This window comes from Heptranchias perlo, chromosome 11 (genome assembly GCF_035084215.1).
Source record: "Heptranchias perlo isolate sHepPer1 chromosome 11, sHepPer1.hap1, whole genome shotgun sequence".
Classification (NCBI taxonomy): Eukaryota; Metazoa; Chordata; class Chondrichthyes; order Hexanchiformes; family Hexanchidae; genus Heptranchias; species Heptranchias perlo.
This window is the reverse complement of record NC_090335.1, coordinates 66,235,183-66,257,844: the sequence shown is the minus strand read 5'-3', so window position 1 is coordinate 66,257,844 and position 22,662 is coordinate 66,235,183. Positions and strand designations below refer to the sequence as shown.

Sequence of the window (22,662 nt, the reverse complement as noted above, 5' to 3'; positions counted from 1 at the left end):
CATATAAAATTCTAACAGGACTGGACAGACTAGATGCAGGGAGGATGTTCCCGATGGATGGGGAATCCAGAACCAGGGGTCACAGTCTCAGGATACGAGGTATGCCATTTAGAACCGAGATGAGGAGAAATTTCTTCACTCAGAGGGTGGTGAACCTGTGGAATTCTCTACCACAGAAGGCAGTGGAGGCCAAGTCATTAAATATATTAAAGAAGGAGATAGATATATTTCTTAATGCTAAAGGGATCAAGTGATATGGGGAAAAAGTGGAAACAAGGTACTGAGTTAGACGATCAGCCATGATCATTTTGAATGGCGGATCAGGCTCAAAGGGCCGAATGGCCTACTCTTCTATTTTCTATGATTCTATGATTCTATGAGAGACTATACTATACAGGTACTCCTATAACGGTAGTCAAAGGAAGCGTGGGATCGATTAGGGACAAAAAAGATCTTCTTGTGAAGGCAGAGGGCATTGCTGAGGCACTAAATGAATACTTTGCATCCGTCTTCACTGGAGAAGAGGATGCTGCCATTGTAGCAGTAAAGGAGGGCAATAGCGATATTGGATAGGATAAAAATAGACAAAGAGGAGGTACTTAAAAGATTGGCAGTACTCAAAGTGGAAAAGTCATCCGGTCCAGATGGGATGCATCCTCAGTTACTCAGGGAAGTAAGGATGGAGATTGCAAGAGGCTTTGGCCACAATCTTCCAATCCTCCTTAGATATGGGGATGGTGCCGGAGGACTGGGGAATTGCAAATGTTACACCTCTGTTCAAAAAGGGGAGAGGGATAAACCCAGCAATTATCGGCCAATCATCCTATCGTCGGTGGTGGGGAAACTACTAGAGACAATAATCCGGGACAAAGTTAATTGGCACTTGGAAAAGTATGCGCTAATAAATGAAAGTCAGCACGGATTTGTTAAAGGAAAATTGTGTTTGATTAACTTGATTGAGTTCTTTGATGAAGTAACAGAGATGGTTGATGTGTATATGGACTTTCAAAAGGCATTTGATAAAATACCACTTAATAGTATGTGGTATTTACTAACAAAATTAAAGCCCATGGGATTAAAGGGACAGTGGCAGCATGGATACAAAATTGGCTAGGGGACAGAAAGCAGAGTGTGGTGAACGGTTGTTTTTCAGACTGGAGGGAAGTGTACAGTGGTGTTCCCTAGGGGGCAGTATTAGGACCACTGCTCTTTTTGATATATTAATGACCTGGACTTGGATATAGAGGGTATAATTTCAAAGTTTAGAGATGACATGAAACTTGGAAATGTGGTAAACAATGTGAAGGATAGTGACAGACTTCAGGAGGACAAAGACAGACTGGTGAAATCGGCAGACATATGGCAGATGAAATTTAACGCAGAGAAGTGTGAAGTGATGAATTTTGGTAGAAAGAATGAGGAGAGACAATATAAACTAAATGGCACAATTTTAAAGGGGCTGCAGGAACAGAGAGACTTGGGGGTGTACATAAACAAATCTTTGAAAGTGGCAGGACAATTTGAGAAGGCTGTTAAAAAAGCATATGGGATCCTGGGCTTCATTAATAGAGGCATAGAGTACAAAAGCAAGGAAGTTATGCTAAACCTTTATAAAACACTGGTTAGGCCTCAGCTGGAGTATCGTGTTCAATTCTGGGCACCACACTTTAGGAAGGATGTCAAGACGTTAGAGAGGGTGCAGAAGAGATTTACTAGAATGGTACCAGGGATGAGGGACTTCAGTAATGTGGAGAGACTGGAGAAGCTGGGGTTGTTCTCCTTAGAACAGAGAAGGCTGGGGGGAGATTTGATAGAGATGTTCAAAATCATGAATGGTTTTGATAGGGTAAATAAGGAAAAACTGTTTCCAGTGGCAGAAGGGTCGGTAGCCAGAGGACACAGATTTAAGGTGATCAGCAAAAGAGCCAGAGGCGTCATGAAGAAACATTTTTTTACGCATCGAATTGTTATGATCTGGAATGCACTGCCTGAAAGGGTGGTGGAAGCAGATTCAATGGTAACTTTCAAAAGAGAATTGGATATATACTTGAAAGGAAAAAATTTACAGGGCTATGGGGAAAGCGCAGGGGAGTGGGACTAATTGGATAGCTCTTTCAAAGAGCTGGCACAGGCACGATGGGCCAAATAGCCTCCTCCTGTGCTGTATCTACTATGATACAGAACAGACCACTTATGAATAATGGGCAATTGGAAAAAATTGAGTTACTGCAGTAAAAGTTATAACTAAACAACAGCTTGCATTTATGTAGAGCCTTTAACATAGTAAATGTCCCAAGGGGCTTTACAGAGGTAAATCGGATGGTGAACAGTGTTAGATGAGTTAGCAGAAATAACCAAAGGCCTGGACTAAGAAGTGGTTTCTGAGGAGGCTTTTAAAGGCAGGGAGAGAAGTAGAGAGGCAGAGGTACTTAGGGAGGGAGTAGGACCCAAACAACTAAAGGCTCTATAATGTAATATGGACAATTTAATGCAAAATAAATTCTGAGATTTGAGAAGAGAAGCTGGGTGGAGCTGTCCTTTTACCTCTGGGGCCTGTTTTTGAATCCAACTCAGACTGATGAATGAAACATCTGACAGCTGTAAGAATCTTACATTAAATGGGTTTAGGCGGTTTCCACCCAGTTCCTGATGGGCACAGGTCCACAGCACAAAACTAGTCATAAATAGACATTTTTTAATTTATGGTGCTAATAAGGATGAGGATGTTCTGCTGAGATTGGGGATAAGGAAAATTGGGGGGAAATGCCCTCCATACATTGACTGTAGGAAGTCAGAAACATGTTCATAGAGAGGAAATCTATATCCATTGTTGGGGGCAGTGATAAAAGGGAACTTTGTACCATACAATGCTGACACTGCTAAGGGTGGTACCAGGTGTAATACATGAGATCATATTCCCTTTCCCACCATCAACACTTCTCAAATTGAGGGTGAACGTTAAAAAATGAAAATCACATTTTAGATAAGGGCCATATTTCCTGACTGGCACTTTTCCCGTACAAATACTTAATGTGCTGTAACTAAATTACTCTGCACTTTTTTCAATGCAACTACTAAGCTGTTGATTTTAGTCCATCAAGTCTATGTTGGTATTCTTCTCCACATAAGCCACCTATTCTAATCCTACTCTGCTGTTCGCTTCTCATACCCTTTAATATTCCTCTTTTTCAGCTAACTACATAATTCCCTTTTAAAATAATTTATTGACTTTGGTTTCATATTCTAACCACCCTCTGCATGAAATATTTTTTTTAACCTCCCATTTAATTCTTTTTGTGGTGATCTCAAATTTGTGCCCTCTCATTACCATTTTCCCAACCGGGGAAATAATGTATCACCATTTATACTCCATTATCTTGATGACCTCCATCAGGTCACCCTTAACTTTTTCAGCTCTAGTGAAAAAAGACCATACATCTTAAGTCTCTCTTCATTACTGTAGCCCCTCAACCCTGTTAACATCCTGGTGAAACCACACTGCATCATTCCCATTGCTTTATATATCCTTTCTAAAATGGGGTACCTATAACTGTACACAATACTTCAACTGTATCCTAACTAAGATTTTGTACATGTTCAACATTAGCACCTTGTTTTTGTATTCTGTGCTTGGAGATACAAAACTAAGGATGCTGTTTGCCTTTTTTATGGTGTCGTTGCCCTATCACCTATAATGGCCTGCACGACTCGGTTTCTCTGCTCCTCTACTCCATTTAAAATTTTAATCATTCAAGTATATTTCATTTTTCTTACCTCAAACCCTATTACTCCATATTTTTCTACATTGAACTTACATAGAAACATAGAAAATAGGAGCAGGAGTAGGCCATTCGGCCCTTCGAGCCTGCTCCGCCATTCAGTATGATCATGGTTGATCCTCTATCTCAGTACCATATTCTCGCTCTCTCTCATACCCCTTGATGCCTTATCTAGCTCCTTCTTAAATATATTCAGTGACTTGGCCTCCACAGCCTTCTGTGGTAGAGAATTCCACAGGTTCACCACCCTCTAAGTGAAGAAATTTCTTCTCATCTCAGTCCTAAATGTCCTACCCCGTATCCTGAGACTGTGACCCCTCGTTCTGGACCCCCCAGTCAGGGGAAACATCCTCCCTCCGTCCAGTCTGTCTAGCCCTGTCAGAATTTTATGTTTCAATGAGATCCCCTCTCATTAAGAACATAAGAACATAAGAAATAGGAGCAGGAGTAGGCCAATCGGCCCCTCATGCCTGCTCCGCCATTCAATAAGATCATGGCTGATCTGATCCTAACCTCAAATCTAAATTCATGTCCAATTTCCTGCCCGCTCCCCGTAACCCCTAATTCCCTTTACTTCTAGGAAACTGTCCATTTCTGTTTTAAATTTATTTAATGATGTAGCTTCCACAGCTTCCTGGGGCAGCAAATTCCACAGACCTACTACCCTCTGAGTGAAGAAGTTTCTCCTCATCTCAGTTTTGAAAGAGCAGCCCCTTATTCTAAGATTATGCCCCCTAGTTCTAGTTTCACCCATCCTTGGGAACATCCTTACCGCATCCACCCGATCAAGCCCCTTCACAATCTTATATGTTTCAATAAGATCGCCTCTCATTCTTCTGAACTCCAATGAGTAGAGTCCCAATCTACTCAACCTCTCCTCATATTTCCACCCCCTCATCCCCGGGATTAACCGAGTGAACCTTCTTTGTACTGCCTCGAGAGCAAGTAAGTCTTTTCTTAAGCATGGACACCAAAACTGTATGCAGTATTCCAGGTGCGGTCTCACCAATACCTTATATAACTGCAGCAATACCTCCCTGTTTTTATATTCTATCCCCCTAGCAATAAAAGCCAACATTCCGTTGGCCTTCTTGATCACCTGCTGCACCTGCATACTAACTTTTTGATTTTCTTGCACTAGGACCCCCAGATCCCTTTGTACTGCAGTACTTTCCAGTTTCTCGCCATTAAGATAATAACTTGCTCTCTGATTTTTCCTCACATTTTCCAATATTGTATTGCATCTGCCAAATCTCTGCCCACTCACCCAGCCTGTCTATATCCCCTTGTAGGTTTTTTATGTCCTCCTCACTCTCCACTTTCCCTCCCATCTTTGTACCATCTGCAAACTTTGATATGTTACACTCGGTCCCCTCCTGGCTACTGGTTGCCAGTCCGAGAATGAACCATTTATCCCAACTCTCTGCTTCCTGTTAGATAACCAATCCTCCATCCATGCCAGAATATTACCCCCAATCCAGTGATTCTTTATCTTGAGCAATAATCTTTTATGTGGCACCTTGTCGAATGCCTTCTGGAAGTCTAAATACACTACGTCCACTGGTTCCCCTTTATCCACCCTGTACGTTATGTCCTCAAAGAACTCAAGCAAATTTGTCAGACATGACTTCCCCTTCGTAAAGCCATGCTGACTTTGTCCTATTAAATTATGTTTATCCAAATGTTCCGCTACTGTCTCCTTAATAATAGACTCCAAAATGTTACTCACCACAGATGTTAGGCTAACTGGTCTATAATTTACAGCCTTCTGCCTACTACCCTTTTTAAATACCCTTTTCATTCCTCTAAATTTGAGTGAATACAGGCCGAGTCGACCCAATCTCTCCTCATATGACAGTCCTGCCATCCCGTGGATCAGTCTGGTGAACTTTTGCTGCACTCCCTCTATGGCAAGTGTATCTTTTCTTAGGTAAGGAGACCAAAACTGTACACAATACTCCAGGTGTGGTCCCATCAAGGCCCTGTCGTTGTCACTCAACTGCCCATCCAGCTAGCCTATCAATGACCTCCTGCGATCTTTCACAATCCTTGTCACAAAGTGGTCAAATTTGCAAATTACACCAATTTAGGAACAGCAGTGGAATTGGAGGAGGCAGCTCAGAATTTGGAGATTGAGTCAGAACCTCTGCTATTTCTTCTCTAGCTTCCCTCGAGATCCTTGAATATAAACCATCATGTCTCAATTATTTGTCTACATAAAGTTTGAGTCATTTTTTAGTACAATTTCTCTTTGAATATTAACCTCCACTAACAGTTCTACACCCGCCACAGGTGGTTCTACAATCCCAATATTCATCTCCTCTGTGAAAACTGAGGCAAAGCACTTATTTAGTATAACAAAAGCAAAATACTGTGGATGCTGGAAATCTGAACTAAAAACAGAAAATGCTGGGTCATCGACCTGAAATGTTAACTCTGTTTCTCTCTCCACAGATGCTGCCTGACCTACTGAGTGTTTCCAGCATTTTCTGTTTTTATTATTTATTTAGTACCTCTGCTATTCCCTTGCCCTCCACTACGAGCTTGCCTCCTTCATCTCTTACTGCCTCTACTCTTCCTTGACTACCCCCTTAATACTAACATAACATAATGCTGCCCTTTACATGTTTTCCTAATTTGCAGCCGTACTCCCTGTTAGACTTTCTGATCGCCCTTTTGGCAGTTTTCCTATATTCTTTAATTTGCCATGACTTTCTACTTTATTATTTGCTCTGGAAGTGGTAAATGCGTTTTTTTTTTAGTTTCTAATTTAATCTCACTATTCTTCCGTAGAACCCAACCTTCAATCGATAGACCCCTTTTCTTTCCTTACTGGGATACATTTACGATTACTTCAATGGAAAAGAAAACCAGTTGCGGTGTAAAATGGGCTGCCAGTTTCCTATGAGCCTGTTTTGAGCTACTGGCGAAGACCAATTTCATCCGCATTAACTTTTTCAAACATACACATGCACACATTTAGAGCAGTGTTACTTTATAACTATCAAACTGGAGTCTGACCTGTTGTTGCCGTGTGGAAGGCGGGTTTTTTCCGACAGCGGGTGTCATGGTCAACATCGACAGCCTGGACTTTCCATTCACTTGATTTGTGATGACGTCCTCACTGAAAGATTAAATTTGTGATGACCGTCACTGCAAGATCACTGGGACTTTGATCCTCAACCTGTTGCCATGAAATAACACTGCTCTATATGTTGCATCTTTTTAGTAGGCAAGGTAGAACCGTTTGAACCATGGGTCATACCAGGAGGACCAGGGGTCACAATCTCAAATAATGTAAGGCCAGAACTAGGTTAGAGGTGATGGTTCTTTCCCCAGAGAATATTGGACCTCTGGAACAGGCTGCCGGCCCATGCGGTGGTCGCTGGTTCATTAAATTCCTTCGTGAGAGCTGGACTTGTTTCTGGCTGGGGCGGAGATCACTTCCCCTACAAAAGGTAGGTACTGTGCAACTTTAATCATGGTTAGACTGGTCTCCTGGACTAGTTTTAATCACTTAAAGGGAGCGGAGAGGAATTTTCCAGATTTTCTTTCCCTAATTGGCCTGGGTTTTTATCTGTTTTCTCGCCTCTCCCAGGAGATTACATGGCTTTCGGGAGGGATAGGGAGTGTATGTATTGTGATGTACAAGGCATCGCAGTTGTGTGGGACAGGCTGGATGGACCAGTGGGCCGTTTCCTGTCCGTCATTGTTGTATGTTCGTATCAATCACTTGACTCTGCCACCTCCGTTCATCGAAGCATACCATTGTTTTACGTGTACAGTTCTTGCAGTGTTTCACATCATGTCATATTGTTTGGAATGCAAATGGGTTTTTTTTGAGGCAGGCAAATATTTTCATTTGAACTAGGGTATTTTTTTGAACCACACAATTCGATTTTGGGGTTGGCTGCCCCGGTGATTTTCATAACGGAAGCATAGACAGGGAAAGGCCGGATTTCAAGCCTCCCATTTTAAAATGGCATTTGGACCACATGCGATTAGATCCACCCATTGGGGCCCACTCCCTTTCCGATTTTGGATGGGGCATAAAGTAAAGGAAGAAAGAACTTGCATTTATATTGCTCCTTTAGGAGGTCCTGGGGCCTTTCACAACCCCATGACCTCCCAAAGTGCTTCACAGCCAATGAAATACTTTTTTGAAGTTTAATCATTGTAAAATAGGGAAACATAGCAGCCAATGTGCACACAGTAAGGTCCCACCAACAGAAATGAGATAAATAATCAGATAATCTGTTTTAGTGATGTTGGTTGAAGGATAAATATTGACCGGGACACAGGGAACACTCCCCTGCTCTTTGGTGAATTGTACCATGAGATCTTTTGCATCGTTTACACCCACCTGGGAGGTTAATATCCCAGCCGAAAGGCAGCACCTCCGACAGTGCAGCACTCCCTTAGACTGCACTGATAAGTCAGTCTAGATTACGTGCTCACCTCTGGAGCCCACATCTCAGGGCTTGGAACTATGACTTTCTGACTCAGAGGCAAGAGTACTACCACTGCACCAAAGCTGACACCTAGTAGTAAGCCCTTTCTGAACACTAATTTCAGGCTAACCAAAAAGCAAAAAAACTGCAGGTGCAGTTCTGAAGAAGGGTCGACACCTGAAACATTAGGGCCAATTTTAACTCTCGGCAGGAAGCTTGAAGGAACGGCAATCCCGCGCGGGAGTGCGATTTGAAGGCCTGGCTGATTTTAACCAAAAGGCCTCATTTGATTGCCGGCGTTTCCGGCGGAAAGTGGCAGCTGGCCAGCAGGGGAGGCTGAAGGTAAGTCCAGGAGGGGGAATGTTCTGAGGGTCTCGCGGTTGGGGGGAGGAGCCTGGGACAGCACAGGATCGGACGTTTCTTTTGGGGCCTCTTCCGGGTCCCACTATGGAACGTGTTTTTTAAATTACCTTAATGGGTCTTACTGGCTTCCTGACAGGTTTACCTGGCAGTGTGGGCACAATGGGTCCCCCGCTCAGGAGCAGGTTAAGATGCCATCGAGGTCCCATGTATGTCATGGGTCACTGATTTGCATTTATTAATGAGGCTCCCACCAGACACTCGCGGGAGGCTCATCCACCATCCAAACTGGTGAGGTTAAAACCGCAGATCAAGGAGAATTAAAATTCCCCCTAATAACTCACCTGTTCTCTCCACAGATGCTGACTGACCCGTTAAGTGTTTCCAGCATTTTCCGCTTTTGTTACTAACTTCATTTTATTTACTCGACTTCAGAAGACCTTGTTGTGTGTGTTATGTTTGTAACATGATTATTCAGCTTTCCTCACAAGTATTCTCAACAGTTTTGCATTCCTCTGCATTTATGTGAAAGTTTGCCTACGTAGAATCATGGAATCATCCAAAGGTTACAGCACAGAAGGAGGCCATTCGGCCCATCGAGTCCGCGCCAGCTCTATGTAAGAGCAACCCAACTAGTCCCACTCCCCCACCCTTTCCCCGTAGCCCTGAAATTTTTTTCAAGTACTTATCCAGTTCCCTTTTGAAGGTCATGATTGAATCTGCCTCCACCACCCCCTTGGGCAGTGCATTCCAGATCCTAACCTCTTGCTGTATAAAAAAAAGTTTTTCCTCAAGTCACCTTTGGTTCTTTTGGAAATCACCTTAAATCCATGTCCTCTGATTCTTGACCCTTCCGCCAATGGAAACAGTTTTTCTCTGTCTACTCTGTCTAGACCCTTCATGATTTGGATACCTCTATCAAATCTCCTCTCAACCGTCCCTGTTCCAAGGAGAAGAACCCCCAGCTTCTCCAGTCTATCCACGTAACTAAAGTCCCTCATCCCTGGAATCATTCTAGTAAATCTCTTCTGCACCCTCTCTTAGGTGTTCACATCTTTCCTAAATTGCGATGCCCAGAACTGGACACAATACTCCAGTTGTGGCTGAACCAGTGTTTTATAAAGGTTCATCATGACTTCCATACTTTTGTACTCTATGCCTCTCTTTATAAAGCCCAGGACCTGTATGCTTTTTTAACTGCTTTCTCAACCTGCCCTGCCACTTTCAATGATTTGTGCACATATACCCCCAGATCTCTCTGTTCCTGTACCCCTTTTCGAGTTGTGCCCTCTAGTTTATATTGCCTCTCCACGTTCTTCCTACCGAAATGTATCACTTCGCGTTTTTCTGCATTAAGTTTCATCTGCCACGTGTCCGCCCATTCCACCAGCCTGTCTATGTCCTCTTGAAGTCTATCACTATCCTCCTCACTGTTCACTACACTTCCAAGTTTTGTGTCATCTGCAAATTTTGAAATTGTGCCCTGGTACACCTAAGTCCAAGTCATTAATATATATCAAGAAAATCAATGGTCCTAGTACTGACCCCTGGGGAACACCACTGTATACCTTCCTCCAGACCGATAAACAACCGTTCACCACTAGTCTCTGTTTCCGGTCCCTTAGCCAATACTGTATCCATGTTGCTACTGCCCCCTTTGTTCCATGGGCCGCAATTTTGATGATAAGCTTACTCTGCGGCACTTTATCAAATACCTTTTGAAAGTCCATATACACCACATCAACCGCATTGCCCTCATCTACCCTCTGTGTTACCTCATCAAAAAACTCTCTCAGGTTAGTTAAACACGATTTGCCTTTAACAAATCCATGCTGATTTTCCCTAATCAATTCACACTCGTCCAAGTGACTGTTAATTCTGCCCCAGATTATCATTTCTAAAAGTTTCCCCATCACTGAGGTTAAACTAACTGGCCTGTAGTTACTGGGTTTATCCTTACACCCTTTTTTTGAACAAGGGTGCAACATTTGCAATTCTCCAGTCCTCTGGCACTACCCCCGTATTTACAGATGTTTGGAAGATTATGGCCAGTATTTCCGCACTTTCCACTCTTACTTCCCTCGGCAACCTAGGATGCATCCCATCCGGACAAGGTGACTTATTTACTTTAAGTACAGCTAGCCTTTCTAGTACCACTTCTTTATCAATTTTTAGCCCATCCAGTATCTCGACTATATCTTCCCTTACTGAGACTCTGGTAGTGTCTTCTTCCTTGGTAACGACAGATGCAAAGTACTCATTTAGTACCTCGGCCATCCCCTCTGCCTCCATGAGTATATCTCCTTTATCATCCCTAATCAGCCCCACCCCTCCTCTTACTACCCGTTTACTGTTTACATGCCTGTAGAAGAATTTGGATTCCCTTTTATGTTGGCCGCTAGTCTATTCTCATACTCTATCTTTGCCCCTCTTATTTCCTTTTTCACTTCCCCTCTGAACTTTCTATATTCTGCCTGGTTCTCACTTGTGTTATCAACCTGACATCTGCCATACACCCCTTTTTTCTGTTTCACCTTACTCACTATATATTTTGTCATCCAGGGAGCTCTGGCCTTAGTTGCCCAATCTTTCTGCCTCGTGGGAATGTGCCTAGACTGTACCTGAACAATCTCCTCCTTAAAGGCCGCCCACTGTTCAATTACAGCTTTGCCTGCCAATCTTTGATACCAATTTACCCGGGCCAGATCTGTTGTCATCCCATTAAAATTGGCCCTCCTCCAATTGAGTATTTTTACTTTAGAGTGGTCGGAGTCCAGAGAGCTATTCTAAACCTTATGATACTATGATCGCTGCTCCCTAAATGCTCCCCCACTGAAACTAACTTCACTTAGCCCACCTCATTCCCTAGAACCAAGTCCAGCAATGCCTCCTTCCTCGTTGTATGTACATGTCAATGTACTCTTTCCACCAGTTTTTTTCCCCTCTTCCTTTCCTCTAGGAGTTAACTTCCTGCTGATATAGGTTTCCACATTAGCGAGTTACCCTCCTGTGAATTACTTCACATATGTGACTGCTGGGTGGAATAATCCACCATGGGAGGGGACATTCCAGAAGAGCCCCACCTTGTCCTCATCCACATAGCAAACCAGCAGAGTAGAGTTTAGGAGAGGGGAACCCTGGCTTATTTTTCCCTCTCTAACTCATGGGCCTGAGGCCAATTAATCTGCCCCAAACCAATTCCCCAGCCACAATCTGCCAAATCAACAAAGACTGGGGATCAAACTTGGGTCCTTCCTGGTCTGTCTGGTCTGCTACTTACTGCTTTAACCAGCAGGGGAGCCAACAGGTTAATGATTAAAGTCTGCACAGGTGCCAGTGTAGTCTGACAGCACCTTAAAAAAGAATTGCCTGTTAGATACTGATAATACTAGTTACAGCACCCCCTATATTCCAAATGCTACCCTAGCCGAGATCAACTAATGCAGCACAGACCGCGGATCAAACCTGGGATGTTCCTGGTGAGTATGTGGCTCACTACCACACCAAGTGCTGCGTTCACCCACCTAGCCATTGGGGAAAACAAAGGCAATCCTGGCACGCACGGCTGAAAGGATGGCTATGGCACTGAAGGAAAAAATCCTCGATGACACTTAATACAGTTACTCAGCAGAAAATCTATTTTGCAAAACAGGAAAAGTCCAGATAAAGTGAATATGCAGGAATTCATTACTGTCGCGTGCTCAATTATAAGCAGCTGGAAGAGATTTTCTGGTTAAACAATAATCATCTTTCTTTGTAGAACGTGTCGGCCTTTATTCATGATGCATAATTTATAAAATCAAAAAGGCCTGTTAGAGCACAGGCTCAGTCCTGTGCACAAGGGCTGCAGCCCAGATTCTTGTTGTCTGAAAGATAATGTGTGTGACGATTTTGCACTACAGTTAATCGTGCTGTGATGTGTCAATATAATCTCTCCCATGTGGTGTACAATTGCACAAGCTTAAAACCGAGTAATAATCTAAAATTTAGCACAAGTGAGATAAGGAATCCCCATGCTGGAGATTTTCATCAATATAAATATGGTAATCTTTACAAATCAAAGCATATATATATAAAATGTACCGGAAACTATAGTCAATTTGGCAACATGTCATTGTATGGATAACACGCTATGAATACTTGTTAGATATCATTTGTATCCCACCAATACTATTAATAAAATTAAAATACCAGTATCAGTAATGATGGCCATGAAACTACCGGATTGTCGTAAAAACCCATCTGGTTCACTAATGTCCTTTAGGGAAGGAAACCTGCCGTCCTTACCTGGTCTGGCCTATATGTGACTCCAGACCCACAGCAATGTGGTTGATTCTTAATTGCCCTCTGAAATGGCCTAGCAAGCCACTCAGTTGTAAAATCTCGCTACGAAAAGTCACAATAAGAATAAAACCGCACGGACCACCCGGCATTGGACCACTAGGCACCGGACACGACAACGGCAAAACACCAAGCCCAGTCGACCCTGCAAGGTCCTCCTTACTAACATCTGGGGACTTGTGCCAAAATTGGGAGAGCTGTCCCACAGTCTAGTCAAGCAACAGCCTGACCAAGCCATACTTAGGAGGATAGAACAGATGAATGCGTGGCTAAAGAGTTGGTGCAGGAGGGAGGGTTTCAGTTTCCTGGATCACTGGGCCTGCTTCTGGGGAAGGTGGGACTTGTACAAGTCGGACGGGTTGCACCTGAACCAGAGCGGGACAAATATCCTTGCGGGGAGGTTTGCTAGCACTGTTGGGGGGGGTTTAAACTAACTTGGCAGGGGGATGGGATACAGAGTGGAGCTACAATAGGGGGTGATGTGCAGCCAAATATTGAGAAAAAAACAAGTCAGCTTGGAAGACAGGGCAAATATGTGAGGGCAAGGCTGGATGGCATCTATTTTAATGCAAGGAGTCTTGCGAATAAGGTGGATGAACTGAAGGTGTTGATAAACACATGGGAGTATGATATTGTTGCTGTCACAGAGACATGGTTGAGGGAGGGGCAAGACTGGCAGCTCAATATTCCGGGGTACAGAATCTTCAGACGAGACAGAGGGGGAGGTATAAGAGGAGGGGGGTCGCAATATTAATTAAAGAATCAATTACTGCCATAAGGAGGGATGATATATTAGCAGGTTCCTCTAATGAGGCCATATGGGTGGAGCTTAAAAACAAAAAGGGGGCAAGCACTTTGATGGGAGTGTACAATAGGCCCCCAAACAGTCAGGGGGAGATAGAGGAACAGATATGTAGGCAAATCTCAGAAAATTGTGCAAATAATAGGGTAATAATAGTGGGGGATCTCAACTTCCCCAATATTAACTGGGATACTCAGAGTGTAAAAGGCTTAGAGGGTACAAAATTCTTAACGTGCATCCAGGAGAGCTTTTTGAGCCAGCATGTAGAAAGTCCGACAAGAGAGGGGGCGGTACTGGACCTAATTCTAGGGAATGTGGCCGGCCAAGTGGAAGAAGTGCTAGTAGGTGAGCACTTTGGTGACAGTGACCATAATTCGGTGAGATTTAAGGTGGTCATGGAAAAGGACAGGGAGGGGCCGGAAATAAAGGTTCTAAATTGGGGGAAGGCCGATTTTAATAGGATAAGGCAGGATCTGGCCAAAATGGACTGGGATCAGCTGCTTGTAGGAAAATCCACATCGGAGTGTTAGCGTGGATTTTGGACTGTTGAATTAAAGGCAACGATGAAGTGACTTATGGGTACATGATGAATCTTTAAGTCTGACTCCGAGTGGTGATTTTTTCCCACAACAGGAGCAATGGGAGTCTTTCAGAAGGGAGATTTAGACCATACACTGGCAACATGTTCCCGTAAAGGTCAAGGGTGGTTCCAAGAACTCCAGGGAACCTTGGATGTCAGGGGATATACGAGAATGGATTAGGAAAAAAAGGAGGGCTTTTGGCAGATACAAAAGGCTAAAGACGGAGGAAGCCCTAGAGGAGTACAAAAAGTGCAGGGGGATACTTAAAAAAGAAATTAGGAGATCAAGGAGGGGCCATGAAATAACACTGGCGAGCAAAATAAAGGAAAATCCTAAGATGTTTTATAAGTATATTAAGGGTAAGAGGATGAATAGGGAAAAAATAGGGCCCATTAGGGACAAAAATGGCAATCTGTGTGTGGAGCCGGCAGATGTAGGAGGGGTTCTAAATGAATTTTTTGCATCTGTTTTCACCATGGAGAAGGACGATGTAGACATAGAAATACGGCAGGGGGACTGTGATATACTCGAACATATTAACATCGAGCGGGAGGAGGTATTGGCGGTTTTAGCAGGCCTAAAAATGGATAAATCCCCAGGCCCGGACGAAATGTATCCCAGGCTACTGTGTGAGGCAAAGGAGGAGATTGCGGGGGCTCTGACACATATATTCAGAACCTCTCTGGCCACAGGGGATGTGCCAGAGGACTGGAGAACCGCTAATGTAATACCATTATTCAAGAAGGGGAGTAGGGAAAAACCGGGGAACTACAGGCCAGTGAGCCTAACATCAGTGGTAGGAAAATTATTGGAAAAAATTCTGAAGGACAAAATTAGTCTCCACTTGGAGAAGCAAGGATTAATCAGGGATAGTCAACATGGCTTTGTCAAGGGAAGATCATGTCTGACTGATTTGATAGAATTTTTTGAGGGGGTGACTAGGCGTGTGGATGAGGGTAACGCAGTGGATGTGGTATACATGGATTTCAGTAAGGCCTTCGATAAAGTACCCCACAGGAGACTGGTCAAGAAGGTACGAGCCCATGGAATCCAGGGTGCCTTGGCACTTTGGATACAAAACTGGCTTAGTGGCAGAAGGCAGAGGGTGATGGTCAAAGGTTGTTTTTGTGACTGGAAGCCTGTGGCCAGTGGGGTACCACAGGGATCGGTGCTGGGTCCCTTGCTGTTTGTGATCTACATTAATGACTTGGATATGAATGTAAAAGGTATGATCAGTAAGTTCGCTGATGATACAAAGATTGGTAGGGTGGTAAATAGCGAGGAGGATAGCCTCAGTCTGCAGGACGATATAGATGGGTTGGTCAGATGGGCGGAACAGTGGCAAATGGAATTTAACCCGGAAAAGTGCGAGGTGATGCACTTTGGAGGGACTAACAAGGCAAGGGAATACACAATGAATGGGAGGACCCTAGGCAAGACAGAGGGTCAGAGGGATCTTGGTGTGCAAGTTCACAGATCCCTGAAGGCGGCGGAACAGGTAGATAAGGTGGTAAAGAAGGCATATGGGATACTTGCCTTTATTAGCCGAGGCATAGAATATAAGAGCAAGGAGGTTATGATGGAGCTGTATAAAACACTGGTTAGGCCACAGCTGGAGTACTGTGTGCAGTTCTGGTCGCCACACTACAGGAAGGATGTGATCGCTTTGGAGAGGGTGCAGAGGAGATTCACCAGGATGTTACCAGGGCTGGAGCGCTTCAGCTATGAAGAGAGACTGGGAAGATTGGGTTTGTTTTCCTTGGAGCAGAGGAGGCTGAGGGGGGACATGATTGAGGTGTACAAAATTATGAGGGGCACAGGTAGGATGGATACGAAGGAGCTTTTTCCCTTCGTTGAGGGTTCTATAACAAGGGGACATAGATTCAAGGTAAAAGGCGGGAGGTTTAGAGGGGATTTGAGAAAGAACTTTTTCACCCAGAGGGTGGTTGGAGTCTGGAACTCACTGTCTGAAAGGGTTGTGGAGGCAGGAACCCTCACAACATTCAAGAAGCATTTGGATGAGCACTTGAAATGCCATAGCATACAAGGCTACGGACCAAATGCTGGAATATGGGATTAGAGTAGACAGGGCTGATGGCCGGCGCGGACACGATGGGCCGAAGGGCCTCTATCCGTGCTGTATAACTCTATGACTCTATGACTTACAGAATCATACCTTTCAGCCAACGTCCCAGACTCTTCCATCACCATCCCTGGGTATGTCCTGTCCCACCGGCAGGACAGACCCACCAGAGGTGGCGGTACAGTGATATACAGTCAGGAGGGAGTGGCCCTGGGAGTCCTCAACATTGACTCTGGACCCCATGAAATCTCATGGCATCAGGTCAAACATGGGCAAGGAAACCTCCTGCTGATTACCACCTACCGTCCTCCCTCAGCTGATGAATCAGTCCTCCTCCATGTTGAGCATCACTTGGAGGAAGCACTGAGAGTAGCAAGGGCACAAAATGTACTCTGGGTGGGGGACTTCAATGTCCATCACCAAGAGTGGCTCGGCAGCACCACTACTGACCGAGCTGGCCGAGTCCTGAAGGACATAGCTGCTAGACTGGGCCTGCGGCAGGTGGTGAGCGAACCAACACGAGGGAAAAACTTACTTGACCTCGTCCTCACCAATCTACTTGTCGCAAATGCATCTGTCCATGACAGTATTGGTAGGAGTGACCACCGCACAGTCCTCGTGGAGATGAAGTCCCGTCTTCGCACTGAGGACACCATCCAACGTGTTGTGTGGCACTACCACCATGCTAAATGGGATAGATTCAGAACGGATCTAGCAGCTCAAAACTGGGCATCCATGAGGCGCTGTGGGCCATCAGCAGCAGCAGAATTGTATTCCAGCACAATCTGTAACCTCATGGCCCGGCATATTCCTCACTCTACCATTACCAACAAGCCAGGGGCTCAACCCTGGTTCAATGAGGAGTGTAGAAGAGCATGCCAGGAGCAGCATCAGGCGTACCTGAAAATGAGGTGCCAACCTGGTGAAGCTACAACTCAGGACTACATGTATGCTAAACAGCGGAAGCAACATGCTATAGACAGAGCTAAGCGATTCCACAACCAACGGATCAGATCAAAGCTCTGCAGTCCTGCCACATCCAGTCGTGAATGGTGGTGGACAATTAAACAACTAACGGGAGGAGGAGGCTCTGCAAACATCCCCATCCTCAATGATGGCGGAGTCCAGCACGTGAGTGCAAAAGACAAGGCTGAAGCGTTTGCAACCATCTTCAGCCAGAAGTGCCGAGTGGACGATCCATCTCAGCCTCCTCCCGATATCCCCACCATCACAGAAGCCAGTCTTCAGCCAATTCGATTCACTCCACGTGATATCAAGAAACGGCTGAGTGCACTGGATACAGCAAAGGCTATGGGCCCCGACAACATCCCAGCTGTAGTGCTGAAGACTTGTGCTCCAGAACTAGCTGCGCCTCTAGCCAAGCTGTTCCAGTGCAGCTACAACACTGGCATCTACCCGACAATGTGGAAAATTGCCCAGGTATGTCCTGTCCACAAAAAGCAGGACAAATCCAATCCGGCCAACTACCGCCCCATCAGTCCACTCTCAATCATCAGCAAAGTGATGGAAGGTATCGTCAACAGTGCTATCAAGCGCCACTTACTCACCAATAACCTGCTCACCGATGCTCAGTTTGGGTTCCGCCAGGACCACTCGGCTCCAGACCTCATTACAGCGTTGGTCCAAACATGGACAAAAGAGCTGAATTCCAGAGGTGAGGTGAGAGTGACTGCCCTTGACATCAAGGCAGCATTTGACCGAGTGTGGCACCAAGGAGCCCTAGTAAAATTGAGGTCAATGGGAATCAGGGGAAAAACTCTCCAGTGGCTGGAGTCATACCTAGCACAAAGGAAGATGGTAGTGGTTGTTGGAGGCCAATCATCTCAGCCCCAGGACATTGCTGCAGGAGTTCCTCAGGGCAGTGTCCTAGGCCCAACCATCTTCAGCTGCTTCATCAATGACCTTCCCTCCATCATAAGGTCAGAAATGGGGATGTTCGCTGATGACTGCACAGTGTTCAGTTCCATTCGCAACCCCTCAAATAATGAAGCAGTCCGAGCCCGCATGCAGCAAGACCTGGACAACATCCAGGCTTGGGCTCACAAGTGGCAAGTAACATTCGCGCCAGATAAGTGCCAGGCAATGACCATCTCCAACAAGAGAGAGTCTAACGACCTCCCCTTGACATTCAACGGCATTACCATCGCCGAATCCCCCACCATCAACATCCTGGGGGTCCCCATTGACCAGAAACTTAACTGGACCAGCCATATAAATACTGTGGCTACTAGAGCAGGTCAGAGGCTGGGTATTCTGCGGTGAGTGACTCACCTCCTGACTCCCCAAAGCCTTTCCACCATCTACAAGGCGCAAGTCAGGAGTGTGATGGAATACTCCCCACTTGCCTGGATGAGTGCAGCTCCAACAACACTCAAGAAGCTCGACACCATCCAAGATAAAGCAGCCCGCTTGATTGGCACCCCATCCACCACCCTGAACATTCACTCCCTTCACCACCGGCGCACAGTGGCTGCAGTGTGCACTATCCACAGGATGCACTGCAGCAACTCGCCAAGGCTTCTCCGACAGCACCTCCCAAACCCGCGACCTCTACCACCTAGAAGGACAAGAGCAGCAGGCACATGGGAACAACACCACCTGCACGTTCCCCTCCAAGTCACACACCATCCCGACTTGGAAATATATCGCCGTTCCTTCATTGTCGCTGGGTCAAAATCCTGGAACTCCCTTCCTAACAGCACTGTGGGAGAACCGTCACCACACGGACTGCAGCGGTTCAAGAAGGCGGCTCACCACCACCTTCTCAAGGGCAATTAGGGATGGGCAATAAATGCTGGCCTCGCCAGCGACGCCCACATCCCGTGAACGAATAAAAAAAATTTTTAAAAATAAAAAATGGCTGACCTGATGACTCCTGAATGACAAAATTGCAAGTGAGATATGGTCAGCACCACGAGTCGGATATAATTCATAACATATGATTTTACAATGGATTTTGTTTCTACTGTGCATTAAAAAATAATCCAGTACAAAATTCTGGCTTAGCTGCCTATTAAATCCCCCCTCAGCACAATGAGTGAGTTTTAAAAAGAAAATCACAATCAAAACTTACACAAAAATACATAATTATTGTCACATTACCCCATCAGTGTCTCTTCACTTCAATCTCTGGACACTACCACTCACTGTAGCCAAAGTATATTTTTCTATTTTTCACATTGCCTTCCTGAGGAAGATGGACAACTTAGTGCGAACTTATGCCAAATTGTGTGTGCAGTTTTGTGCAACGTTAAACTAGTAGGGATGTGATTCCATGTCTGTAGAGAGTTAACTGATATCTTTAACAGGAGACCTCTGCTCCTGATTGCTATCCCAGCTGGAAACTGTGCACATTTGGATGGGAATCACAAAAGGGATTTCGTATCAGCTCTGATCAGTTGGTTATCCACATAAGTTTGGGAGTTTTCACATTTCTATTTTTGTAAAATATACATATATGAAGCTGAAAAGAAAAAAATAAAAATGCTGGAAATCTGAAATGAGAACAAACTAATTCTGGAAATACAACATCATAAAAGAGAAAAGACAAATAAACATTGTGAGTGGAGACCCTTCATCATCCACCTGTCTGAGACGCTTCATCAACAACCTGTCTGAGACCCTTCATCATCAACCTGTCGGAGACCCTTCATCATCCACCTGTCTGAGACCCTTCATCATCCACCTGTCTGAGACGCTTCATCAACAACCTGTCTGAGACGCTTCATCAACAACCTGTCTGAGACCCTTCATCATCCACCTGTCTGAGACCCTTCATCATCCACCTGTCTGAGATGCTTCATCGACAACCTGTCTGAGACGCTTCATCAACAACCTGTCTGAGACCCTTCATCATCAACCTGTCGGAGACCCTTCATCATCCACCTGTCTGAGACCCTTCATCATCCACCTGTCTGAGACCCTTCATCAACAACCTGTCTGAGACCCTTCATCATCAACCTGTCGGAGACCCCTCATCATCAACCTGTCTGAGACCCCTCATCATCAACCTGTCTGAAACCCTTCATCATCAACCTGTCTGAGACCCTTCATCATCAACCTGTCTGAGACCCTTCATCATCAACCTGTCTGAGACCCCTCATCATCAACCTGTCTGAAACCCTTCATCATCAACCTGTCTGAGACCCTTCATCATCAACCTGTCTGAGACCCTTCATCATCAACCTGTCTGAGACTCTTCATCATCAACCTGTCTGAGACCCTTCATCATCAACCATCTGAGACCCTTCATCATCAACCTGTCTGAGACTCTTCATCATCAACCTGTCTGAGACTCTTCATTATCAACCGGTCTGAGACCATTCATTATCAACCTGTCTGAGACCCTTCATCATCAACCTGTCTGAGACCCTTCATCTTCAACCTGTCTGAGACTCTTCATCATCAACCTGTCTGAGACTCTTCATTATCAACTGGTCTGAGACCATTCATTATCAACCTGTCAGAGACCCTTCATCATCAACCTGTCTGAGACTCTTCATTATCAACCTGTCGGAGACCCTTCATCATCCACCTGTCTGAGAACATTCATCATCCACCTGTCTGAGACCCTTCATCATCAACCTGTCTGAGACTCTTCATTATCAACCTGTCTGAGACCATTCATTATCAACCTGTCTGAGAACCTTCATCATCAACCTGTCTGAGGCCCTTCATCATCAACCTGTCTGAGCCACTTCATCATCAAACTTTCTGAGACCCTTCATCATCAACCTGTCTGAAACCCTTCATCATCAACCATCTGAGACCTTTCATCATCAACCTGTCTGAAACCCTTCATCATCAATCTGTCCGCGACCCTTCATCATCAACCTGTCTGAGACCCTAAGCTAAGGCAAGTCATGGCAGCAGCCCTCGCACCCGTGATATGCCCCTCCTGCAAGATGTGGGAAGTCATGGACACTACCAGTGTCCCTGCCGACCATGTGTGCAGGAAGTGTGTCTACCTACAGCTACTGACCGATCGTATCTCGGAGCTGGAGCTGCGGGTGGACTCACTGTGGAGCATCTGCGATGCAGAGAAACTCGTGGATAGCACGTTTAGCGAGTTGGTCACACCGCAGGTAAAGGGAGTACAGGCAGGAAGTGAATGGGTGACCACCAGGCAGAGTAAGAGGTGCAGGCAGGTAGTGCAGGGGTCCCCTGTGGCCATCCCCCTCTCAAACAGGTATACCGTTTTGGATACTGTTGGGGGTGATGGCTCACCAGGGGAAGGTGGCAGCGGCCAGTTTCATGGCACCGTGGCTGGCTCTGCTGCACAGGAGGGCAGGAAAAGAGTGGCAGAGCTATAGTGATAGGGGACTCGATTGTAAGGGGAATAGACAGGCGTTTCTGCGGACGCAACTGAGACTCCAGGATGGTATGTTGCCTCCCTGGTGCAAGGGTCAGGGATGTCTCGGAGTGGCTGCAGGACATTCTGGAGGGGGAGGGTGAACAGCCAGTTGTCGTGGTGCATATAGGTACCAACGATAAAACAGGATGAGGTCCTACAAACTGAATTTAGGGAGTTAGGAGTTAAACTAAAAAGTAGGACCTCAAAGGTAGTAATCTCAGGATTGCTACCAGTGCCACGGGCTAGTCAGAGTAGGAACGACAGGATAGCCAGGATGAATACGTGGCTTGAGAGATGGCAAGAGGGAGGGATTCAAATTCCTGGGACATTGGAACCGGTTCTGGGGGAGGTGGGACCAGTACAAATTGGACGGTCTGCATCTGGGCAGGACTGGAACCAATGTCCGAGGGGGAGTGTTTGCTGGTGCTGTTGGAGAGGGTTTAAACTAAAGTGGCAGGGGGATGGGAACCGATGCAGGAAGTCAGTGGGAAGTAAAGTGGTGACAGAAACAAAAGGCAGTAAGGGAGAGTGTACAAAACATGACCGGACAGATGGTCTGAGAAAGCAGGGCAAAGACCAAGGGAAGTCTAGATTAAACTGCATTTATTTCAATGCAAGAAGTCTGATGGGCAAGGTAGATGAACTCAGGGCATGGATGGGTACATGGGACTGGGATGTTATAGCTATTACTGAAACATGGCTAAGGGAGGGGCAGGACTAGCAGCTCAATGTTCCAGGGTACAGATGCTATAGGAAAGATAGAGCAGGAGGTAAGAGAGGAGGGGGAGTTGCGTTCTTGATTAGGGAGAACATCACGGCAGTAGTGAGAGAGGATATATCCGAGGGTTTGCCCACGGAGTCTATATGGGTAGAACTGAAAAATAAGAAGGG

General features: G+C 45.4%; 2 protein-coding genes across 5 annotated transcripts in view; one reads left to right on the top strand and one right to left on the bottom strand.

The window, feature by feature from the left end:
* The window catches only part of erg (ETS transcription factor ERG), a 229,171-nt gene that overhangs the window by 124,112 nt on the left and 82,397 nt on the right, over nucleotides 1–22,662 (bottom strand). For 3 of the 4 annotated variants that reach the window (XM_067993298.1, XM_067993297.1, XM_067993302.1), the window contains exon 2: nucleotides 6,801–6,903. The exons of the other annotated variant lie outside the window; for it this stretch is intronic. In XM_067993298.1, coding sequence (XP_067849399.1) covers nucleotides 6,801–6,857 — 57 coding nt within the window. In that variant the 5' untranslated portion in view covers nucleotides 6,858–6,903. The remainder of the gene's footprint in view (nucleotides 1–6,800; nucleotides 6,904–22,662) is intronic. 4 annotated transcript variants of the gene reach the window in all.
* kcnj15 (potassium inwardly rectifying channel subfamily J member 15) overlaps nucleotides 1–22,662 on the top strand; it is a 277,287-nt gene that overhangs the window by 186,331 nt on the left and 68,294 nt on the right. The gene's annotated exons all lie outside the window — the stretch shown is intronic.